Source organism: Amia ocellicauda, chromosome 7 (assembly GCF_036373705.1).
Source record: "Amia ocellicauda isolate fAmiCal2 chromosome 7, fAmiCal2.hap1, whole genome shotgun sequence".
Classification (NCBI taxonomy): Eukaryota; Metazoa; Chordata; class Actinopteri; order Amiiformes; family Amiidae; genus Amia; species Amia ocellicauda.
The window spans coordinates 43078823-43099175 of NC_089856.1; the positions used below are offsets into that span (position 1 = coordinate 43078823).

Here is a 20353-nt window from a genome sequence, read left to right on the forward strand (position 1 = left end):
TGGCCTCTTAGACACCATTAAACCACCACCGGGCACCATACTGGCACACTCTGAGACGATAGGGGACTCCTCCGTCCTCTCTCTGCCTCACTCCCCTGCGGCCCCAGCCCCCCAGCCCTCGCTCTGATTGCCGCGGCGGGAGGAGAATAACAGCACGGATGTAAATTGCAATTTGTTTTAACGGCTTGATCTACAGCTCCCCTGCGCACCGTCTGGCATTTTACTCAGTCTGGGTTTGCTCCCTCTGCATTAATAAGCCTGCATTACTACATCGGGAAGTGAAATAGGGAGCTTACTTCTTTCCCCCCCTTCTTTTTTTTTTTTTTCTCTCTCCCTGTGGCTAAAATTTATGAGCCAGGGCTAGGGAGCTACGCTGATATTCAGAATTTTCCATTCTCTATCCTTCTGATATCTATCTGTAATTGATTAGATTTGGACCTTTTTTTCTTTCCATGTCACTGTTATTCTTATTTATAACCTGTTAATTGAGAAATTACTAAGTGTGCTGAGAGCATAGTCTTATAATCTGCAGATATGGCCACAAGCAGGAATTAGAGAAACTGTCCAAGCATGAGGCTCTTCAGACATTAGATCTATCCCCTTCTCTCCCTGTGTAAAGACTCGTTTGCTGTGGGCATTTTTTTAATTAGCACTCCATCGGAAGGTTAGAATAGCTAATACATCTTATTTCTCCACCATGAATTGATGTGGAAAACATGCTCAGTCCCAAAGGAATTGTCTGACATCATAATGTTAACCACCTTATCAATCAATCAATCAATCAATCAATCAATCAATAAATCTATCTATCTATCTATCTATCTATCTATCCATCCAGCTAATTTTGTTGCACTTCATGAATATTGGATGGCGGTATCTAATTAGTTAAAGGTTGCATACATAATATAGGCGCATGCTGTCACGCATATAGATTAGGCAATTATAAGAAACTTCAGACAGTTCAGACCCAGGCCCATATACAACCCTGAGGATCAGTAAACAAATTGTCGTCTCATTCTGCGGATTGTGCCATTGATCAGAAAAACACTCACAAGATATCTTGTATATCGTATGTTTGTATTGGTATTATATTCAAATCGTAACATTCAGAAAAACAAAGTTTGCTGCGGGCCCGGGTGTGTTATTTGGCTCGCATTTCGCCTGTGGGGCTTTGAAACTCTCACGGTTGCTGTTGGCCCTCTGCCAGACTGTACCCACTGCTATTGTCCCGTACCTTTTAGCAACACGAAATTCCCAAGCCGTGAATTACACACAGAAAAAGAAAAGTAGGACACACACACGCAATATTTCAGCTTCAGAGCCTGGAAGTCTGGAGAAACTCAACAAAGCTGCATTAAAAAGCTATATTTTTCTCTCCCATCGCACAGAGCGCTGAAAAGAAGTGGCTGTTTGTTTCTTTCCAAGCTTTTCGCTGACCTCCCCACACCCCTCTCTTCCCCTCTCCACACACAAAAAAAGAGAAACGCCAGAAAAATCGAGCGCCGATGAATGAGAATCAGTGTTTCACACCACAAGAGACAGATTAATTGAGAGAGAGAGAGGAGAGCTCCTTTCTTTTCTCCGGCGACGGACGCTTAAAAGGAAAGAGACGGCTGAGTGGGGCAGCGCAACTTCCACGCCGCTTTAATTACGAGGAAAACAGGCAGAGGCAAGGAGCGCACAATCAAGCAGGCAATTTGTGTCGAGTCGAGCCAGCGGCGGATATTGCTTGATGATGTTCCACCTGATTGCATGGCAGATCATTAGACAGGATTGCTCTTTGCAGTACATTTCCTGCCTTTGCACCTTTGTCTCTCGGTTCCTGTTATATCTGTGTAAACGTATTGTTCCAAAAAAAAAAAAAAAAATGCGTTGTCTGTTCTGTAGAGTGAACAAACACAAACACACACATTTTACTTTACTGTGTGTACCTCTCTGCACTCCTCAAACTTGCATGTCTCTCAGTATGGCGGCTTGTGACACCTTCGGACTGCAAAGGCCTTATTGACATGGTGACTTAAACTCTCATTGCAGGCCGGGGTCAGATCTGAGCCTCAGTCTTACATATGTGTTCTGCTGGTGCTCAAGTAAGCAGCTTACATGCCCGTATCCATGCTTGGTTTTAAATGTTCTCAACACACAAAGGATATCGCAATTGGGATCCACGATCTTGGCATCCGGACCCTAAATTCCTAAATCAAAACGTGATGCCAGCCCTCTGTTTCTGTTTTCGCTTGTCTACTTCTGTACAGATGCACTGCTGTTCCTGTGTTTAGTCTCGGCTTTATCTGTTGGAAAACATTTCGCACAGTCGATGACGGGACGCGTGTTATTAATGGGGATCGGATAGCAACGTCAGTGTTGAGAGTCGTGTAAGCAGAAATGTTTTCATTGGTATTAAACATGGGACTGACACCACGGCTCCCCCTGTAGAAGCGCAGGGGGAGCTCCTAATTAAAAAGCAATGGGGCAATGTGTTATGCTCTGCAAAGTGCGCAGAAAACTTAATTAATTTAATTTTTTGGGGCACAAAATTGCTGATGCTCTGGCTCCATCCATTTTGTAAGCAACCACATCATTATTGTTATTCTCACATTTCTCCCTATATCAATTTTTTTGGGGAAAGCTCTCACCCAGTTCCTCTTGCAGAAAAGAAACATTTTAATACTAAAATGGGTAAAAAAAATGCATGTGAGAGACCTCTCTTTCTCTCTCTCACATGTAATTTTTTACCCGTTTTAGTATTTCAATGAAGTTATAAAATGTTTATTTTCTGCAATGTTTTTTCTCTCTCTCTCTCTCTCTGTATATGTGTATATGTGTGTGTGTGTTCAGGACACATTTCTGTATATTTAGTAGGCTAAGCAGCTTCTTTCCCAGCCAAGGCTATCCGTCCGTCTGTCTGCCAAGCTGATTCCACGGCCTCAGCAGACAGACTGGACACCTCGGGGGCTCAGTCTGCGCAGAGCAGGGGGGCTGCGCTGGTGACTGTATGGGATTTTTGCAAGGGCAGAGCTGGCGATAAGTGCTTTATTCTCCTTTGTAAAGAGCTTGCCTCGGGGGCTCTCGGGCACCATGCTGGGGTTTAATGAGTCACAGATGCCTGGCCACTTTGATACAGCTTAATTTGTCTGTTTAGAATCTCTCTATTAGAACCGATGCCTGGTCCGCAGCGCTGAACGGGGCTCAGAGGAACGAGGGCGCTATATAGGGGGGATTCCTGAGATTAGAAAAAGATGCTACTTCTGCTTCGGGATGCAACCCTCACCTATTTGACCGTGCTGCTACAGTCAGCACTTCTCTTTCAAATCCTGACTAGATAATATCTCGAAGCCTCCACAAAAGAGATTTACAGAGCATGTCTTTGCACACAGTGAGTCCAAATCTGCTTCTGTGCTTTCTGAGACTCGTGTTTTAATAGATTCTCATTGGCTTAATTTCACATCCTCATTAATTGCTGCGATTAATGACCCATCGAGACACAGAACCTGTTAATTAAGCGTGGTTTTGATTGTGTGTTGTGTTTTTTCACCCTGCTGTATTCGCAAAGTGTTTGTTTCTGTAGGGAAAGACGCCTTTATGGAAAAAGGACGTGCATCAGAATTCACCCTAGATACTTTGACTGTACAGCACTGAAGTCTGAATCAAGAACAGCCACATCGGTGTAGCAGTCAAGACACAGAGACTGCATTTTATGCCCCTGTAATGTGAGAGGGGCACCATATCAAAGAATAGCACCTTGTTAATATTTTATTTTCAAAATTGTGATATTTCCAAGCAGTTCCCGTGCTTTTTCACCCAATGGCCAATTAGAGGCAAGGTACTGCCTTTCTCTACGCAAGCCTGAGATGCCTGCAGCCTGATCAATCAGAGGATGTGATGCACCTGGCACTGCTAACAATGTGAACCTGTAGGTTTCGAAGGAGCCAGAGAAGTCATTGTTTGCAGAGGATGGGAGCTAAGTATCCCCATGCCAACTTCTACCCACCTAGACCACTAGACCAGTTGTACGTCACCTGCTGACAGCTCTCAGCTTATGGGGACTCAAGACTAGCTCGTTCCAGCCTATAGGAGTCTTTCTCTTTTCATTTTACTGGCTTTGCTGCTCAGGAGGCATGTTAAATGTGTGTGGGTTTGTGTGTGTGTTTTCTGCTTTAATAGATCCTAACTGTTCCTTATGCCAACACTTAGGTTTGTGAAGTGAGAAAATTCATATTCAGTGGCAAGAGATCTCGTATGCAATGGATCCCTCAAAGTGATGGCTTTACTACATCATTTACATATATAAATAAAATAAGCGGCATAAATAATATCTGCCTCACAGTTGCTGTCTCGAATTAAAATAACTTTGACGAAAACCGCAATCAAAACTTGTCACTTTAAAATGACGGCGCGCAGTTTCCCAACATTGGCCATAAAAAGTAATCTGCTTTGTTCCACGGGATGCAAGTATTTCATTGCAACTATCCGCTCCTCAGATAAAACCACTTTGTAACACGAATCCTCTTTAATGCACCAAAGTGTGTTAGGAAAACAAAAGCCCCCGATGTGCTAAATCGTAATGTTTCCTGTACAGCCTGCACATCAGGCAAAATAGGATTGTCGGCAGTAATGAGTAACGTGCCAATGCATCAATCAATCTTTCCTTGGTGATATATATATTTTTTGTATGTAATTTTGTTCTGTGTGCCCATAATTTGTATGCCTGTATTGAGGTACAGTCATGTTAAATACTATAGAAGTTACCCGAAGAGTCAGCACTCTTTTCACTCATACTGTTCAGTAACACTCTGGTAAAACTTTGACTACATTAGAGGTTTTACTTTAAATAAGACAGGGTTTCGGCTTGGGATGTACTTTTAAGAGGGGTTAAGCAAAACATGCAGCCACTGTTGTAAATCTAGATGCCTGACTAAATTATTATTGGAATAAAAATAAATGTCTGCATAAAAAAAGAGAGTTGAATATAGTCCTGTTGTATTTGAACACTTGAAAAGATTTACATGCCTGGGAACAACAGAAAGTAATGGACTAGCAACACTCTTTATTTTTTACCTTAAAATAACATCCAATTTCACGGTTCTGGTCCTCCAAATTGCCTGTTCGCCAAAGATCTGTTACCGGGTAAGTGATGGAAAAGCTTTATTTTAATTGCTGCCCAGGCAGGAGGGCGAAGTTGAGATCTTGTATGCGTGACACATTTGAGCAGTTAATGCAGTGGCACTTATGGGTGTCAGAGCATCACAACCTCGCGGGTTGTCCTGCAATTTGTTGTGTTTAGCTTGGTGGCCGGCCGTGACGCTCCTCGGTAATGCTTGCATTTGTTCTATTGTGTGAAGTGGGCGCCCAGAGTGGTTTTATTCACTGAGCGTTTCATGCGCCTGAATAATGAAGACCTTGGAGTTAAACTGCCTCCTGCTACTCGAGTTGTGCGAATGGAGAAACTGGAGAGATTGGAGGTTGTGGTGGCAGAACAGACAAAACACTCACTGAAAAACAAAATGATTTGTGCAGACTGGAAGAGAAATTAACATAGGTACACTGTTATCAGTCTCAATTTGTTTCGAAGCATCGTTGATGAGATGAGATACTCTAGCATGGAGATTTTACCTCTGCTGGAGAATTTGGATAGTTTTCAGAAAATGTATTCAGATTTAAAAGTCGGCAGAAACACAGCATCTGCAATGTTAATCAAGTCAAGTTTCAGGCAACAAATTTCACACAAACACACATTTTTTTAAACCTTGGTAATATACCGCCCAGATGCGAACTGCCCTTCATTTCTCTTCAGCACCAGCACTGCATTGGACTGAGTGCCCAATGTTTTCAGAAAGAGATCTGTGGGAATTTTAACTAGCTAGCCATGTAAACATACACATTCGTTTATATTTATATTTAATAAAGTAAAGTTGCTGATTGTCTGTAAAGCACAGGTCGTGCTCAGGACGCTGTCCGTGGTCCTGAATGTGTAAATCCATTATGACTCTATCATGAATCATGTCCTTTCTATTGTGGAGGACTATAGTTTTATGTCAAAGACATTTGTGGGAGAGATACTCAAAATACTTTTCAGAAATTGCTCTTGCTGAGATATTTAATTGCAACATACAAATCTGTCCAAAGCCAGAGAAACCAGCTAGCAGGGTATGTACAAAGTTATACATTAAAAAGAACTGGAGAAGGCAATAGGTGTAATCCTTTCTTTTATGTGGTAAATGTCTGAGCTCAAAAAATCTTTTCAAATGCTAAGAAGTAACTCCCAGCAGCTGGTTTCATTTTATTCACAGCATGATAGTGTCTCAGTGGTGGGAAGGGAGAGAAGGCAAGAAGATGGCCTGTTGAAAAGAGATTGATTTGGAGAAGCATGTGGTGTGGGAGAGTGGGCTGCAATTTCAGTTTGGTAGACCTCCACATTTAGTGATCAAAGGGGAACGCGGGAGACGTCAGGCTTCATTAACCCATTTCAGAACCATTTCTGTACCGCATGGGCGCTGAGAGACCAAACCCCAGGACTGCCTGTCGGTAGGGCGAGGTTTAAACTGAGAGAGCATGTCGAGGTAGATCCTGACAATAAGTTGTTGCTCTGAATAAAAGTGTGGTCCTATTCCACAGGTCCCCCTCAGCTCTGAGTGTATCCGCGCCATCATGAAGCTGATGTACTGTCCACACTGCCGGGGAATGCCCTCCGTCAAGCCCTGCACCAACTACTGCAAGAACGTCATGAAGGGCTGCCTGGCCAACCAGGCCGACCTGGACACCGAGTGGCAGAACCTCGTGGGTGAGTGTGGGCCTCGGCCGAAATTTGCTTTTCCTGCAGGATGGCACACTGTTAGTTACCAGGGTTGGGTGGGCTTGTGTCAGTCAACGGCAGTTTTATCATCTCACAGTCGCAGCGGTGAGCCTAGCTGATTGACAGTTGGTAGTCCCCAAATTGGTATATAACCATCACCAAAAACATGTATTCAGAAATCTGTTACTGTAAGGGTGTCCAAAATCTGTGTCTAGGGAATAAATAAATAATATTTTTTGACACCTCAGAATAAATGACCCCAATCTAATGCTCTAAGCATTCTGTCACACAATATAAACAGTGCAGCTCCCATCTGTTTCCCCCCGTGAGTTCGACTAATCTACTACCGCACATGAAATGATGGGTGCACTCTTTCTTTCAGTACATCGACAGAAAATATGATGATAATGAAAGTGTTTTATAGTTGTACAACTTCAGCTCTGTGTAGTTTAAAATCATGGGATTTCACAGCCGGTTCAGTTGTTGTGCCAGGTTTTATATTCTTCAGATCATTAACAATAACAATATAACAACTTCTTTGTGGTCACATTTTCTCCCATTCCTTCACTACAAAATCTCCTAGAGCACCAGATACTGCTGTGGTTGGGTGTTGATATAACCTGCACCATGTAGACTATAACAACTTGCTGTCTGCCCTGTTTAGATGCCATGAACCAGGTAGCTGACCGCTTCAATGGGCCATCCAGTGTGGAGGTGGTCATCGGATCAATCCACACCAGGATCTCAGAGGCCATGGGAAACATGCAGGAGAACAGTGCTCACTTCACCAGCAAGGTCAGTGCCACCCACCCACAGCCCAACCTGCCATATCTGCTCTGTCACCACCCAGATTCACACCACAGCTTTCCTGTACTGCAACATCAAAGACAAATGACACTGGACTTCCCCAGTGAGAGTGCAGATCTCTCACACTCCCTTCAAAGGAGCTGTGACTGCAAAAAACAACAACAGAAAAACACTCACACAAGCTGGCCTTGAAAGATTGATATTATTTCTGTATTAGGTTCCTGATTCTAGCATGACTCACTTTTATGTATTTGCCTCAAGTTGTTCCACAGCCACCCCTACCTCTCCCTCCCTTATAAGACACAGAGCGAGGCAAAAGCACCCGGCGTTTAACAGCCGTCTCATTCTTCCTAATTCCGCCTTTGATCTGGCAATTATAAATCTATTAGAAGCAAACAAACGAGGATCACAAAAGCTTAAGGCGTGTAGCAGGCAAACACTTGAACTTGTTTTGTAACTCTTAGGTTGTTTCTGCTACAGTGAAAAGGCTCAAAGCGAGTTGGAGCAACCCTAAGCGAACACCAGAGAACAAAAACTCTTGTGTACTCTACTCTTTTAAGGGCATTTCCCCACTGCACACACCTAGAAGCTGCACTGCATCTGTGAGTTACACACTCGCACACACACACACACACAAATCAAAGATAGCCTGCAGGCACAACGACAGGACAGATAACACTGAATACATGCAGTGTTTGCCAACTACATGCATTACACTCAAGTCCCAGAACAAAGCCCTCTTTATTACTGTGTAACGGACAAAACCAGGCAAATTCATTAGGGATCGTTTTGCCAAGAGGTAAATATTTTAAGTTATAAATGGTGTACGTGTGAGGTAGGCGTTACTGACAAAGGTCTATTGTTGGTACATCTGGGAGGTAGTTAAACAAAGGGGAAAGTTGTACCCCTGCCAGCGCTGGTCTTACCTCATGCCAGGAAACATGTTTTTGTGATACCGACAGCGGTGAGAATTTAGCGGCTTAGAAATGCTAATTTCTGGCCCGGTTCAGGCAGCACTTCTTGCTAGTAACCTGGATCTCCTCCATCAGCTGCAAGGTGAATTGTAGTTAATCATCTCAGGGGACTCCTAAATGACATTAAGCCCGTTGCGCAGGGGTCCTGTTTGATTTGCAAATGCACAAGACTCAGGAGAAAGAACAAGGAAAAAAGGTTGGGAGAGGTTGCCTAGATGAATGAACAGCCTTACCAGTACAAACATCGCTCGGAGAAATCTGTAAATCAGTCAAAGTCCCTCACGTTCTCTGTGAAAGGTATATGGAGGTAAAAGACTGATAGCTTAGACTATCACGGATGCATTGAAATGCAGAACGTATATATTTTGAAAGACATAGCATGGGTGTGACATACCATAAACCTTCGGCAGTGTATTGCAGCAGATTTATGGCCTGTTACTGAAAAATCATTACAATTTGAATAAGTCATCAAAAGGGAAGGCTTTCAAATCTGTGCCCAACAGTACTTTATAATGACATCAATCTCCAGTTCATTAACCGCTAATAACACAAGTTCACTTAGCTTCACTCGTGACATAAGCCATGCAAGAAAGAAGTGACAGTATCCTCTGTGTAGTGCAATCATAGCATTTCTTTTTTATACAGGTTAGTCATGCTTTCTGCTGGTATTAAATTTTACACCCCATATAAAATGCAGAGACAATTTCCAGAGATGCAATTATATTCTCAAATGAAAGTATTGTAAAGCATTACAAAGCCGCAATGCACGGCAGCGGTATCTAATTGTAAAATTTAAAGTCCACTAGAGGGCAAATCTTCAGCAAGGATAAAGTATAATTAAATATGGAGCTCACACTCAACTCCTCCCCTTATCGCTATAACTGATGTAGGCATGTGAACCCTGTCTTCTGCCTTCCAATTTGAGAACTAGTTGGCATTCACTGCCCACACCTTGCTTCTGTGAATATCTGCTCTGAAATTCAGTCATTGCATCCAGGAAATGCACAGAAATGGAGCTGGTGGGTATTTACGGTTTACCCGTTGGTGTGGAGGTATGGGTGATAGTTTTAACAAATGGAGGAAGTGTTACATTTTCCACCTCTCTGCAAAAAAGCCCGAAATAAAACAAAAACAGAAGAGACTATGTGAAATCTCATGTGCTCCGTCTCTCTGTGCTACATTCCATCGGCCAAAAGCAATTGGGGGTACATCCACACTCACTTCGCCTCATTAAGCACAAGTGTTGATTTTAGTCACCAAGAAAACAGCCATGGGGAATTGAACTATAGCATCCTACATTCAGTTTACCCTTGCATATTTGTCACATATATAACCTGTCGACTGAGGGCTTGAGTTCAGAAATGAGTTGAGAGATGGAGCTCTCCTGCAATGTGGGTGAAGCAGAAGAATAACCACAAATTCTTGGGAATAGTTGGGAACTTGGGGACTGTTTGACTGGTAAGGCTGAATCATAGAATTTGTGGATGTATTGGCTGCATGTGAAATGCCCTTGCGAGTCTGTGACACAGTGCTGACAGGTCTCTGTATGAAGGGTGCGTTGCTGTCTTGTCTTCCAGGTGTTTCAAGCCTGTGGGGAACCTAGAGTTGGTGGCACCCGGAGCTCGGGGGCTGAGGAGAAGAGAAAGCGGGTGAAGAATTCTGCAGATGACAAAAGCACCATCTCCACTGGCATGGGGCTGGAGAAACTGGTCAGTACTGTCCGGAAAGTCTTCCTAAATTCAAGTTGTTCTCCATGTTTGTACCTAATGCCTCACTCTCCATTCCTGGATGCCTTTTCCTTGACTTCCTTTGGACGATAGAGGAACAGAGAGCATCTTTCAGTTGTTCATAGGATCTACCTCACGAGTAGACATCGCTGGGGTACTGAATCTGAGAGCCTGGTGTTGCCGTTGGCTTCTTCTTAGTGGAGCTTGGCAGCCATGTGACGGTCGCGGTGGGTTCCCAGTCAAGACTGGCAACTCAGTACAGTTTGGGATACCAATCTGTCATTTATTAGAGATTTAAGTCAATTTGGTTTCCACTTCCCAGGATTGCATTCGATAGAGATGCAACACTGGGAAGCCCATGTCTGTAATCTTTAATGGGCTGTTAAATAACGCTTTCCCCTCAGCTGTTCAGATACAATACCCTTGGAAACAAATACTGTGTCAATGCGTCTGTACAATTAACTCATAAGCGTAAACAGCTGAGGAAAAATGTCTCACTTCACTTGTAATATTAGTTTAGCCACACAAGCTACTTAGATTTTAGTAGAAAAATTGCAATCAGCATTTGTTGAAGATATTGGATGGTAATGAGATGCACGCCAGATTTGCCTGTTTGAAGGACACTATGATCAAAACATTTCTATAGTTGCAGTTATCGCTTAATTTTATAATTAATTAGATATTGGCTCAGTTCTAGCGATGACTTCCCTGTCCTTAGACACGAAAGCTCAAATGGTAAACTATCTGGGCCAGGTGTTTTATTTTCACAAAAAGTTCTGTTTAAACTGAATACTGTTGTATTGGATTGAGATGTTGCCAGGTCTGTTGGACAGTCTGATATAAGTAGGTAGTTTAAGTTTACTCAACAAATCTCTTTTGTATTATCACTTGTTCTTATCTCATAGAGACATGAAGCAAACAAAATTATTCTGGAATGTGCGGAGCAGGGCCGATAACATATCTGCTCACATTGCTAGAAAACTCTGAAGAGAACAGCCGATGTCATTTGTCAGTGGTGAACAAAGTGCAGATATGGGCGCTGTCCTCTATTTTGTAGCTGTGCTCTGTTATCAGAAAGACTGAGATTGCATCTGAACAGCACGATCACTGCAGGAACTCCTTCTTTGTTTAATTTGGATTGCAGCTTTGTTTCCCAGATTTTTGTAATGGCTATAAACTTTGCAGCATTACTGTTTTCATTTCCCGCGTACTTGCAGCTGCACAAATGATATAAACAGTTAAATGTCAGAGGTTGGGAACAGTACAAATACCCTGAGAGAGAGGTTCTGATTTTCTCAGTTCTTACAACATCATCTCCCCAAACTGTGTATGCAACTTGAATGTGTACCCTTTTCACAGTGTGTCGCACCCTGACAGTGTGTGCTTTTCCTTTGCAGGTCATGGATGTGACTGGGAAGCTGAGGGAGATGCAACAGTACTGGGTGCAGCTTCCCAGCGCAATGTGCAACGACAAGGTAGCGGCAGGTGTCGGCAACGAGGACAAATGCTGGAATGGCATTAACAGGGGAAGGTAGGACTTGAGTATTATTATTGTATAAACCCCATTAACACTATCTGTACAAAACTTAAAAAAAAATTCAGTCTTTGCCTGAACATGTTAGGATTTGAATGCTTTCTTTTCTGAATTAGGAATTTCCCTTTATTAGATTTCATTTGTGGTATCACATTGACAGGATTCCATAAAATGTCAAGATGCTAAACATCATAATATGATAAAAATAATTGTGTTAACAATACAAGCAATAAACTCATTGTGGGACAGAGAACAATTACAAAGAGTAATACACTTGAATCATGCTGTTATCTGATTAAAGGGGGGGAAATTACACAGTTATGAGATTTCGTAGTGATCTACGGAGTGTCAGCTTGGAGCAGCAGAAAGAGAAATGAGGCTGAAATGGTTGTGGCTATGTGTTTCAGGTATCTCCCGGAGGTCATGGGCGATGGCCTGGCCAGTCAGATCAACAATCCAGAGGTGGAGATTGACATCACCAAACCAGACATGACTATTCGCCAGCAGATCATGCAGTTGAAGATCATGACCAACCGTCTGCGAAACGCCTTCAATGGCAACGATGTGGACTTCCAGGACACCAGTGAGTGACGCAGCGCACCGGGCACGACTCAGGCACCGAGCTTCAGCTTGTACACAACCTCTTCTCTCTGCTGTTATTGACATTTAAGCAGCAATTTCTCATCCTCTGAATGTTCCTGTGTGTTTTTGTTTTATGTCTGTCTTGCTTTTGTTTCAAGGTTAGCGAAGCTCAATTCCTACAAAGATATTAATGTCTTCTGGCTTCTGTTGCACATTACACTTCAGTTACTTTTTCTGGCCCAGTTGTTTGATTAATAAGACTAATTGATCGGTTCTTTCAAGGCCTTAAAATCCGTACCAGAGCCTGGCACAGTGCTGCGGCCCACCCCAGACCTTGAGAGCAACAACAGTACACATTTTCCATGTCATCCTAAATAACCAATTTCCTCTCCAGTGCAGTGTTTCGCAACCTTTTCAAGCTTCAGTTACACTTCATATATAATATTTTGCGGCACATCAATCCACTCTGCCTGCCCACAACATTATGACATTTAAAAGAAAATAAATTCTTGCTCTGATGTAAAAAGTTCCTAAATCTGGAAGAATGTATTATGTATTTATTAATATATTTATTTGATTTCTTCTCATATGTCTCTTCCACAATTAATGTTACACTCGAGAGAAGGAAATTTGACAATGTGATACAATGGCATACATCTCATAGGTCAGAATAATACTTTGAATATTATTTATGTGTAAGACTAATTGCTATAGCTGTATTAAGATTTGTTAGGAACACAGATGAAGGTCAGAATGTCCTAATGCTTCTGTTTAGATTGTTTATTTAGAAAATTCTGCTAAATTTTGCCTTTAAATTAAGTACAGCATCACAATTAGTTTGGTTTGGTTTGGTTTCAGGCATTTATTTAGGCAATAAAATGTGGCCGGTCGGTAACCTACTGATGTAATTAAATTATGAATTGTTTTGAGTTTCTCCATGTGACACCGCAGTATAGTTCACAATAATCGTGCAGATTAATTTTAAGCATTACACTAATTATTCCTCATTGCTACTTGAAGTGAAGATTTTTATATTTAAGATGTAATACGGTATGGCACAGCCCAGTAATCTTATTCCAATTCTGTCAAGAACTCTTTTAAGTTTAATAAATGAGAAGTTCTTGTCTTTATTTTTTATAAATGTTTAATTTTTCTGATGTGCAACTTAAACATTTTTCACATTTTGCCACGGCCCACTGGTTTTTCGAGTGAAGATATTAAGATATTATGTTCACTGTACAGCCCCTCTCAGTTCAGTTAGACAGCCCTTGCTTCATGTATTTATTGAAATAGTAAATTGTATGTGTTCCCCATAATTAGAAGTTAATTATTACTATATAACATGCACAATCCTCAATGGAGATGTGCAGAGATATTTTATTGACAGGGAATAAGATCCATTTAAAAAGAAAAGGGGAAAAAATAAATCCCCTTGACTTGTGTATGAATTAATAACGAACAAAAATGACTGGATGACATCTCTGGTCGGTGACACGTTTACAGAAGATGAGTGATTTGTTATAGTTTAAAGTAAGCAGGAACAGGTCTACACTCGCTTTGTACTGACAGTTTCTCTGCGATCCTTTTCAAATGCAAATTGTTTTGGAAAATCACCGTTAAGACGGAAGCTGAAATCCCAGCTCTGAAGTGCCAATCCAGCGTTTACAATTAAGATGTTTCTCTGACTGACAAACACAATAAATAACACTTGGTATCCAGGCAGTCACTTTCCATGGTGTTGTAATATTCCATCATAAAACCCTTCTTATATCACAGCTGCCGTGTTTGACTGTTGCCCTCATTGCAGATGTATTTTGAGACGCATACACTACATACTAAGACGCATACACTACATACTGAGACGCATACACTACATACTGAGACGCATACACTATACTGAGACGCATACACTATACTGAGACGCATACACTACATACTGAGACGCACACACTACATACTGAGACGCACACACTACATACTGAGACGCATACATTATACTGAGACGCATACACTATACTGAGACGCATACACTACATACTGAGACGCACACACTACATACTGAGACGCACACACTACATACTGAGACGCATACATTATACTGAGATATACTCAGTATAATGTATGCGTCTCAGTATGTAGTGTGTGCGTCTCAGTATGTAGTGTGTGCGTCTCAGTATGTAGTGTATGCGTCTCAGTATAGTGTATGCGTCTCAGTATAGTGTATGCGTCTCAGTATGTAGTGTATGCGTCTCAGTATGTAGTGTATGCGTCTTAGTATGTAGTGTATGCGTCTCAGTATAGTGTATGCGTCTCAGTATAGTGTATGCGTCTCAGTATGTAGTGTATGCGTCACAGTATGTAGTGTATGCGTCTTAGTATGTAGTGTATGCGTCTCAGTATAGTGTATGTGTCTCAGTATAGTGTATGCGTCTCAGTATGTAGTGTGTGCGTCTCAGTATATAGTGTATGTGTCTCAGTATAGTGTATGCGTCTCAGTATGTAGTGTAAATACATATCATTGCATTTTGTATATCTGTGGTCTCTGTATGTCCCTCAAGATCCATAGTTCTTCCCTCTCCACGGCAGGACAAAGTCATGCCAACATCAGAATTACTTGCTTTACTGATCCAAGAACTTACATATGTAGGGATGGAGACAAAGGCCATGGATTGGCCATGGTCTCCATCCCTACATATGTGTGTTCTTGGAGAGGAGGCAATTTGACCTATCAAAACATTGGCTTCCATGATTAGTATCAAATGTGTCCATGACAAATGTGTCCACTAGGTTAGACTGAATCTGACTTCACGGCTCCTTCATAACAGATGGTGTGTTTTCTTGACTGCCTAGGTGATGATGTCAGTGGCTCGGGGAGCGCCACCTGCCCAGAGGACCTGTGCCCCAGGGGAAGTGGACGCATCGCCATCCCCAACACAGACCGACCGAAGCTGTACGCAATTCCCCCCGAGAACAAGAAGGTCACGGACAACTCGGGAAGCCAGAACCTGCCCTGCACCGCGCTCCTCCTGCTCCTCTCGTTGGCCACGCTGCTCCTCAGGCGGTAATCGGCAGGCGACGGCACCAATCGGGACTGAGTCAGGGAACGGGGTCAGACGGGCATCGGGGCTGGGTGGGTTAGGGGAGGGGCAAAGGGTTGGGCTATTCACTTTGCCAAAAAAAGAAAAACAAAAAGAATGGACTACCTTTTATCTTGGAGAAAAAAAAAGGAATACTACACTTTCTTAGTTTTTTTTTGTTTGTTTGTTTTACTTTTAATATATGGCACGATTAGAGCTGGTCTTTTGCATCTTTTTATTTCTGGTGTTTGGGTTCTCTGAAAATTCTGTACCTCAGAAGTGTTTAAAAAGAGAAAAAATCTATAGGTACGTATATATCGGATTTTTCGTCTGGCCGAGTTATTTCTGCCTGAGCTTTGACGTAGTGCTGAGCCCAGCTTTTGTTCTTTTCTGCCCTTTAAAATAGATTTTGGGAGAATTTATTTATTAAAGCAAGCACAATTGTCATTTGGTTTTGGATGTGGACATGAACTGGTCGAAATATTTATACTTTAGACTCAGACTAACAAAACCTGTACTGTGGCAGTGTAATCAAAATGTTCCTGTAAACGATCTGATTAATATGTAATGATCATTCAGTTTTCTTCCCTTCATCCTTGAAAACAGAGTAATACTTTATTTTTTAGTTCTGATAAAAACAGAAATTACAGATCACAACGATACTTGTCTCTCTCCCTCTCCCTCTCGGTTCAGTATTAATGACAACAAAAAACCCGTTTGCTGGTTGATGTGTGAAGGAGAGCCGAAAACTTCAAAGGTCTTTGCTCAGCCCTAGTCATTAGCAGTGGAGAAAGAAGGATGTTCATCCAGGCAAATGTATTTTATGGATTATGAGATGCGGAGGGAATACAGGGGTCTATGTCTTATCTGGATTCTCCAGACTTCCGTTTTTTAATAACCCAAACAGTTGCGGACCTAAACGCGTTGCTTCGACTTCAAGGGTTGGTCGGCTACGGGGAACCTCATCGGGATGTACAGTTCAGGGGGGCTGCTCGGTTTATAATCCAAGTAAATCCCAGCTTTGTCAATCACTCATAACAAGTACTCCACTGTTAACCACTTATAAGAGCAAGTTGTCTGTCTGCTTATATTAATTTCTCCTTGTGTTGTATAAATGCTAGGTTTGTTCTATATCAAAATAATTGAGTTTGCCATCAGACAGTTTATTTCTCCACTGTCGGCCCTATTGAGAAGTCAGTGATCATCGATTACGCATCTAATTCACTGCATCCTAACTCAACAACATTCATGTGGGATGAGAAAGATGGAATATATTCTTAATGCAGATTTTTGTACTTTGTTGTGAGAAAGAACTCCTCCTGTGTATTTTTTGTTTGTTTGTTGTTTTGTTTCGTTTCTTTTATATTGTGGGAATGCTAGATGAAGAATTTTATCTGTTTGTAAAAATGTATTCTATAGAAGACAGTGGCTTGTTATGTCTGTACTCTTGGCGCCGAGAAAACATCTGCCAGGTTGAAAACTGAGAACAGAGTATAAATAAATACAGAAAAATAAATGTATCCAGTGGGGAAGCAAAAAAGCAATTCCCTTAAAGATCCCTCGCTCTTCTGACAAGTCTTTAACATCCTTGACTTTACGTGGAATCCTAAATGAGGTACATATATATCCATGTAGGGTTCCTGGTTTTCCGTGACATTTTTATGTATTTTATTCCTGTAATTGTCTTTCCACAGAGGGTCTTGAATGCATCCCCAAACCTACCAGATCCATCCTGGCGATCGCCCACATATTAACCCCGCATGCATTCCTGTGCGTATCTATAATGGGGATATCTAGACATTATTTTACCGCGAATTTACGGATCAAAAACATGTCAATGTGAAAGGACTTCCACACATTTTACTAGGAAAAATCCATGGCCTATAAGCTATGTTAGTACAGGCTAGATGGATCAGTGCAACATAATGTCTCTAAACCAAGAGCCCTAAATAGATTTGTTTTGTAAGATTTCAAAAACGCAATGTAGCCGTGCATATTCAAATCCATCCTCCATGATTTTGGGCCATTCAGAGGCTCCTGCTGTCGGAGAAGTCACAGCAACCTCGAAGATGAAGCCGAATTTGTATCTTTTGACGTTGTTTGTTCCTGCAATCTTGTGTCAATCGTCTGTGACAGAATTTGACAAATGTGTGTGTCGATCTCATTCCACATCTTAATCGTGATAATAGTCATGTTCAAGAACATCTAATTCCAAAACCTATATGTACATAAACAAGGAAAATATCCTGAAGTTTTAGAGTCTTTCAATACAGATTTGTTTCTTTAATATTTGTCCCGGGCAGAGATCGCTAATCGAGGAGATTTAACCATAAAGGCCCTTCTTCCCACACTGATGCCATTAATGCCAGGAATTCACAAAATATATCCTTCTGTGATCCAGGGTTACACAGCAGGTCAAAAGCTACTGCACATTATTAAGGATTTACCCATTCGGGGCTTTAGGAGCTGTGAGCTGAATCTAAAATACAGCCACAAAACTGCACAGAGTAGATAACGCTTGTGCTATTCTGACTCTAAGCCTGACTGTGGCCGTTTGAATGAGCTCATTTAGGTCGATATTGCAAACCGCTGTCACCGAGATGCCCAGGCACTTGACAGCACAACCAAGACCCAGAGTTATTAAGAAAGTGAGAATGTGAGCTGGCGTTTGTAATACAAATTAACTAAGAAAAAAACTAAAGAGTCTGTAATATTGTTTACAGTTCGGAGACCTACATTCTTAACAGCTAATGGACGGTTGTTTATGGACAAATGGTCTCTTTTCTCTTTTCAAATGTATTATCTTTGGCAAGGCTGGTACTTGGGTGCAAGAGTAAAAGGTAATTTACTTGTAAATACGTGGGAAGTAAGTCCTATTACCCCTCGTAGGTTATAAGCAGAACTTTATGTATTAGTTCTTGGGAAGGATCTGTTTTTCCTCTAAGGCCCAGTGGCTGTTTGATAAGCAGTCAGTCCTGTTGGATGGAATAAGCCATGGAGTTTCATCGAGTGCTGAGTTTGAACACACGTGATTGTAATTCAGAGTACTCTTCTCGAGCCGTTAGTCTGGTTGCACACTGCCTAATGCGTTGAGGTGTCACAATAAATCCGTTAAATGTGCAAGCACAATTACCGAAGAGGAGCAGCACGGCGCATTGTTGAAACACAGGGAAGCTCCGGGCCGTGGCACAGAGGGAATACTGCTCCTGGCAACGGGAGTGATTTGTATTGAACTGCGAACAGCTTGACTGTAGGCCCGTCCCCTGTGAGACCACGCACTTCAAGCTGAAGTATCGCCTCGGCTCCCCACTCGATCCTGTCACAGCCTTCACCCGCCAACAATCGCTGCGAACCAGACCCGAGCTTGATGGTTAACAGTTACAGATAAATGCAGCGTGGAGACACGATTGCTGGACATGAACCACGCTCAGTTTCACAGGATAGTTGGAGCTCTCCCTCCGGTCGCAGTTTCATTTTCCATCAAAGCTGCTTGAACTTGCTCAGAGCATTAGCTGGGCACTGGCACTGCAGGTCAAGAGAGAGAACTTGGCGTCTGTCTGGGCAGTGGGTTAGGGTTCGGATTACTACGTACTTGAAATGATAGTTGTCAGAGTGGCGTATTTCCCCCTATAGGTATGGTGTTAGTCTTTCTGTTATACAATTCTATGAAATAAGAATTAGTGTTAATGAAGAGGTATGAGACTGATTTGCTGTATATGTATGACCACTTAAATGAGTTAACAAGAAGTTAAACCATTGAGGAAATGAAAGAAAAACAAGTAAAACACAAAAATCACAATTTCCTCGCTAGGCCAGGACTCTCACACTGAAGTCCACAGGAATCCTGGGATTGTAGGGCAATCCCCATTAAGAGTCTTCAGCTTGTGCTGCTGACATTAAAGGTGGCAAATCCAGATGTATGAGACTGCCACCCCCAAAATGTTTTTTTTTGTTTTTCGTATTGTGTGATGTAAATAAATATATTTCTGAGTAAAGCCATAATTCTGGGCTAACTACTTGCGCCGTTGTGTTCCCTCTCTCAAATACAGCACAGTCAGGATGGGTAAAGATGGACTGTCCCTTTCATTTGTCACAGATTCCCTTTCCCTTTCCCCTAAATAGTATTATTTGGCATTAGCAATGTGAATATGCAAAAGACTGGCTACCATACAGTACTACTGCTGCCTCCAGGCACAGGATATCTTTACTGAGTGTCTGCTCAGCTCTGATGAGTTGAGTAAATGAGTTTCCATGCTACAGCCATGCCTTAAGGTAATGAAATGCAAAAGAAAAGCCATTTGAGTTGGGTTTTATCTAATGTAACAGGAGATTGGTCAGTTTCCCTAGGTGCCTCCAAAGACCGGTTTGGCTGTTTTGTTTTGTTTTTTCAACTTGCCGGAGGGACCACAGTTTGATATCCAAACACTGTGCAGCACTGGGGTTTCAATAGCTGTAACTTCACTGCCATTGCAAACATCCTGGTCAATATCACCTGTGCAGATGAAGAGGTGTGTTTTTGTTTGTATGTTTTGTTCTTCTTTCAATAAACAACAACAACAACACGACAAAACCCCAGATAGATCAGAATGAATATTGTAGACATCTATGCATTTGAATTAATGAGAATATAAAGTATTTGTATTATATGCCAGTGGCTGTGCAAATATAGTATTTATTGTTTTTTTTATTTTTATTCTTTAAATCTGTACATACCTCCTTGACACCAGATCATCGCCGATTTTTCAATACTATCCTCCTTACGCTGATAGACGTACAGAGTGGAAAAGGTCTTCGTTTGAGGGATCTCTCTTCAAAGAGGGAAATATACATATAACGTCAACAAATAAATGAATGAGAAATAA

General features: G+C 41.8%; 1 protein-coding gene across 1 annotated transcript in view; it reads left to right on the top strand.

The window, feature by feature from the left end:
* LOC136753556 (glypican-1) overlaps positions 1-20353 on the top strand; it is a 90944-nt gene extending 70591 nt beyond the window's left edge. The window contains exons 4-9 of the mRNA XM_066709778.1: positions 6613-6778; positions 7455-7585; positions 10149-10280; positions 11696-11829; positions 12240-12415; positions 15265-20353. Coding sequence (XP_066565875.1) covers positions 6613-6778; positions 7455-7585; positions 10149-10280; positions 11696-11829; positions 12240-12415; positions 15265-15479 — 954 coding nt within the window. The 3' untranslated portion in view covers positions 15480-20353. The remainder of the gene's footprint in view (positions 1-6612; positions 6779-7454; positions 7586-10148; positions 10281-11695; positions 11830-12239; positions 12416-15264) is intronic.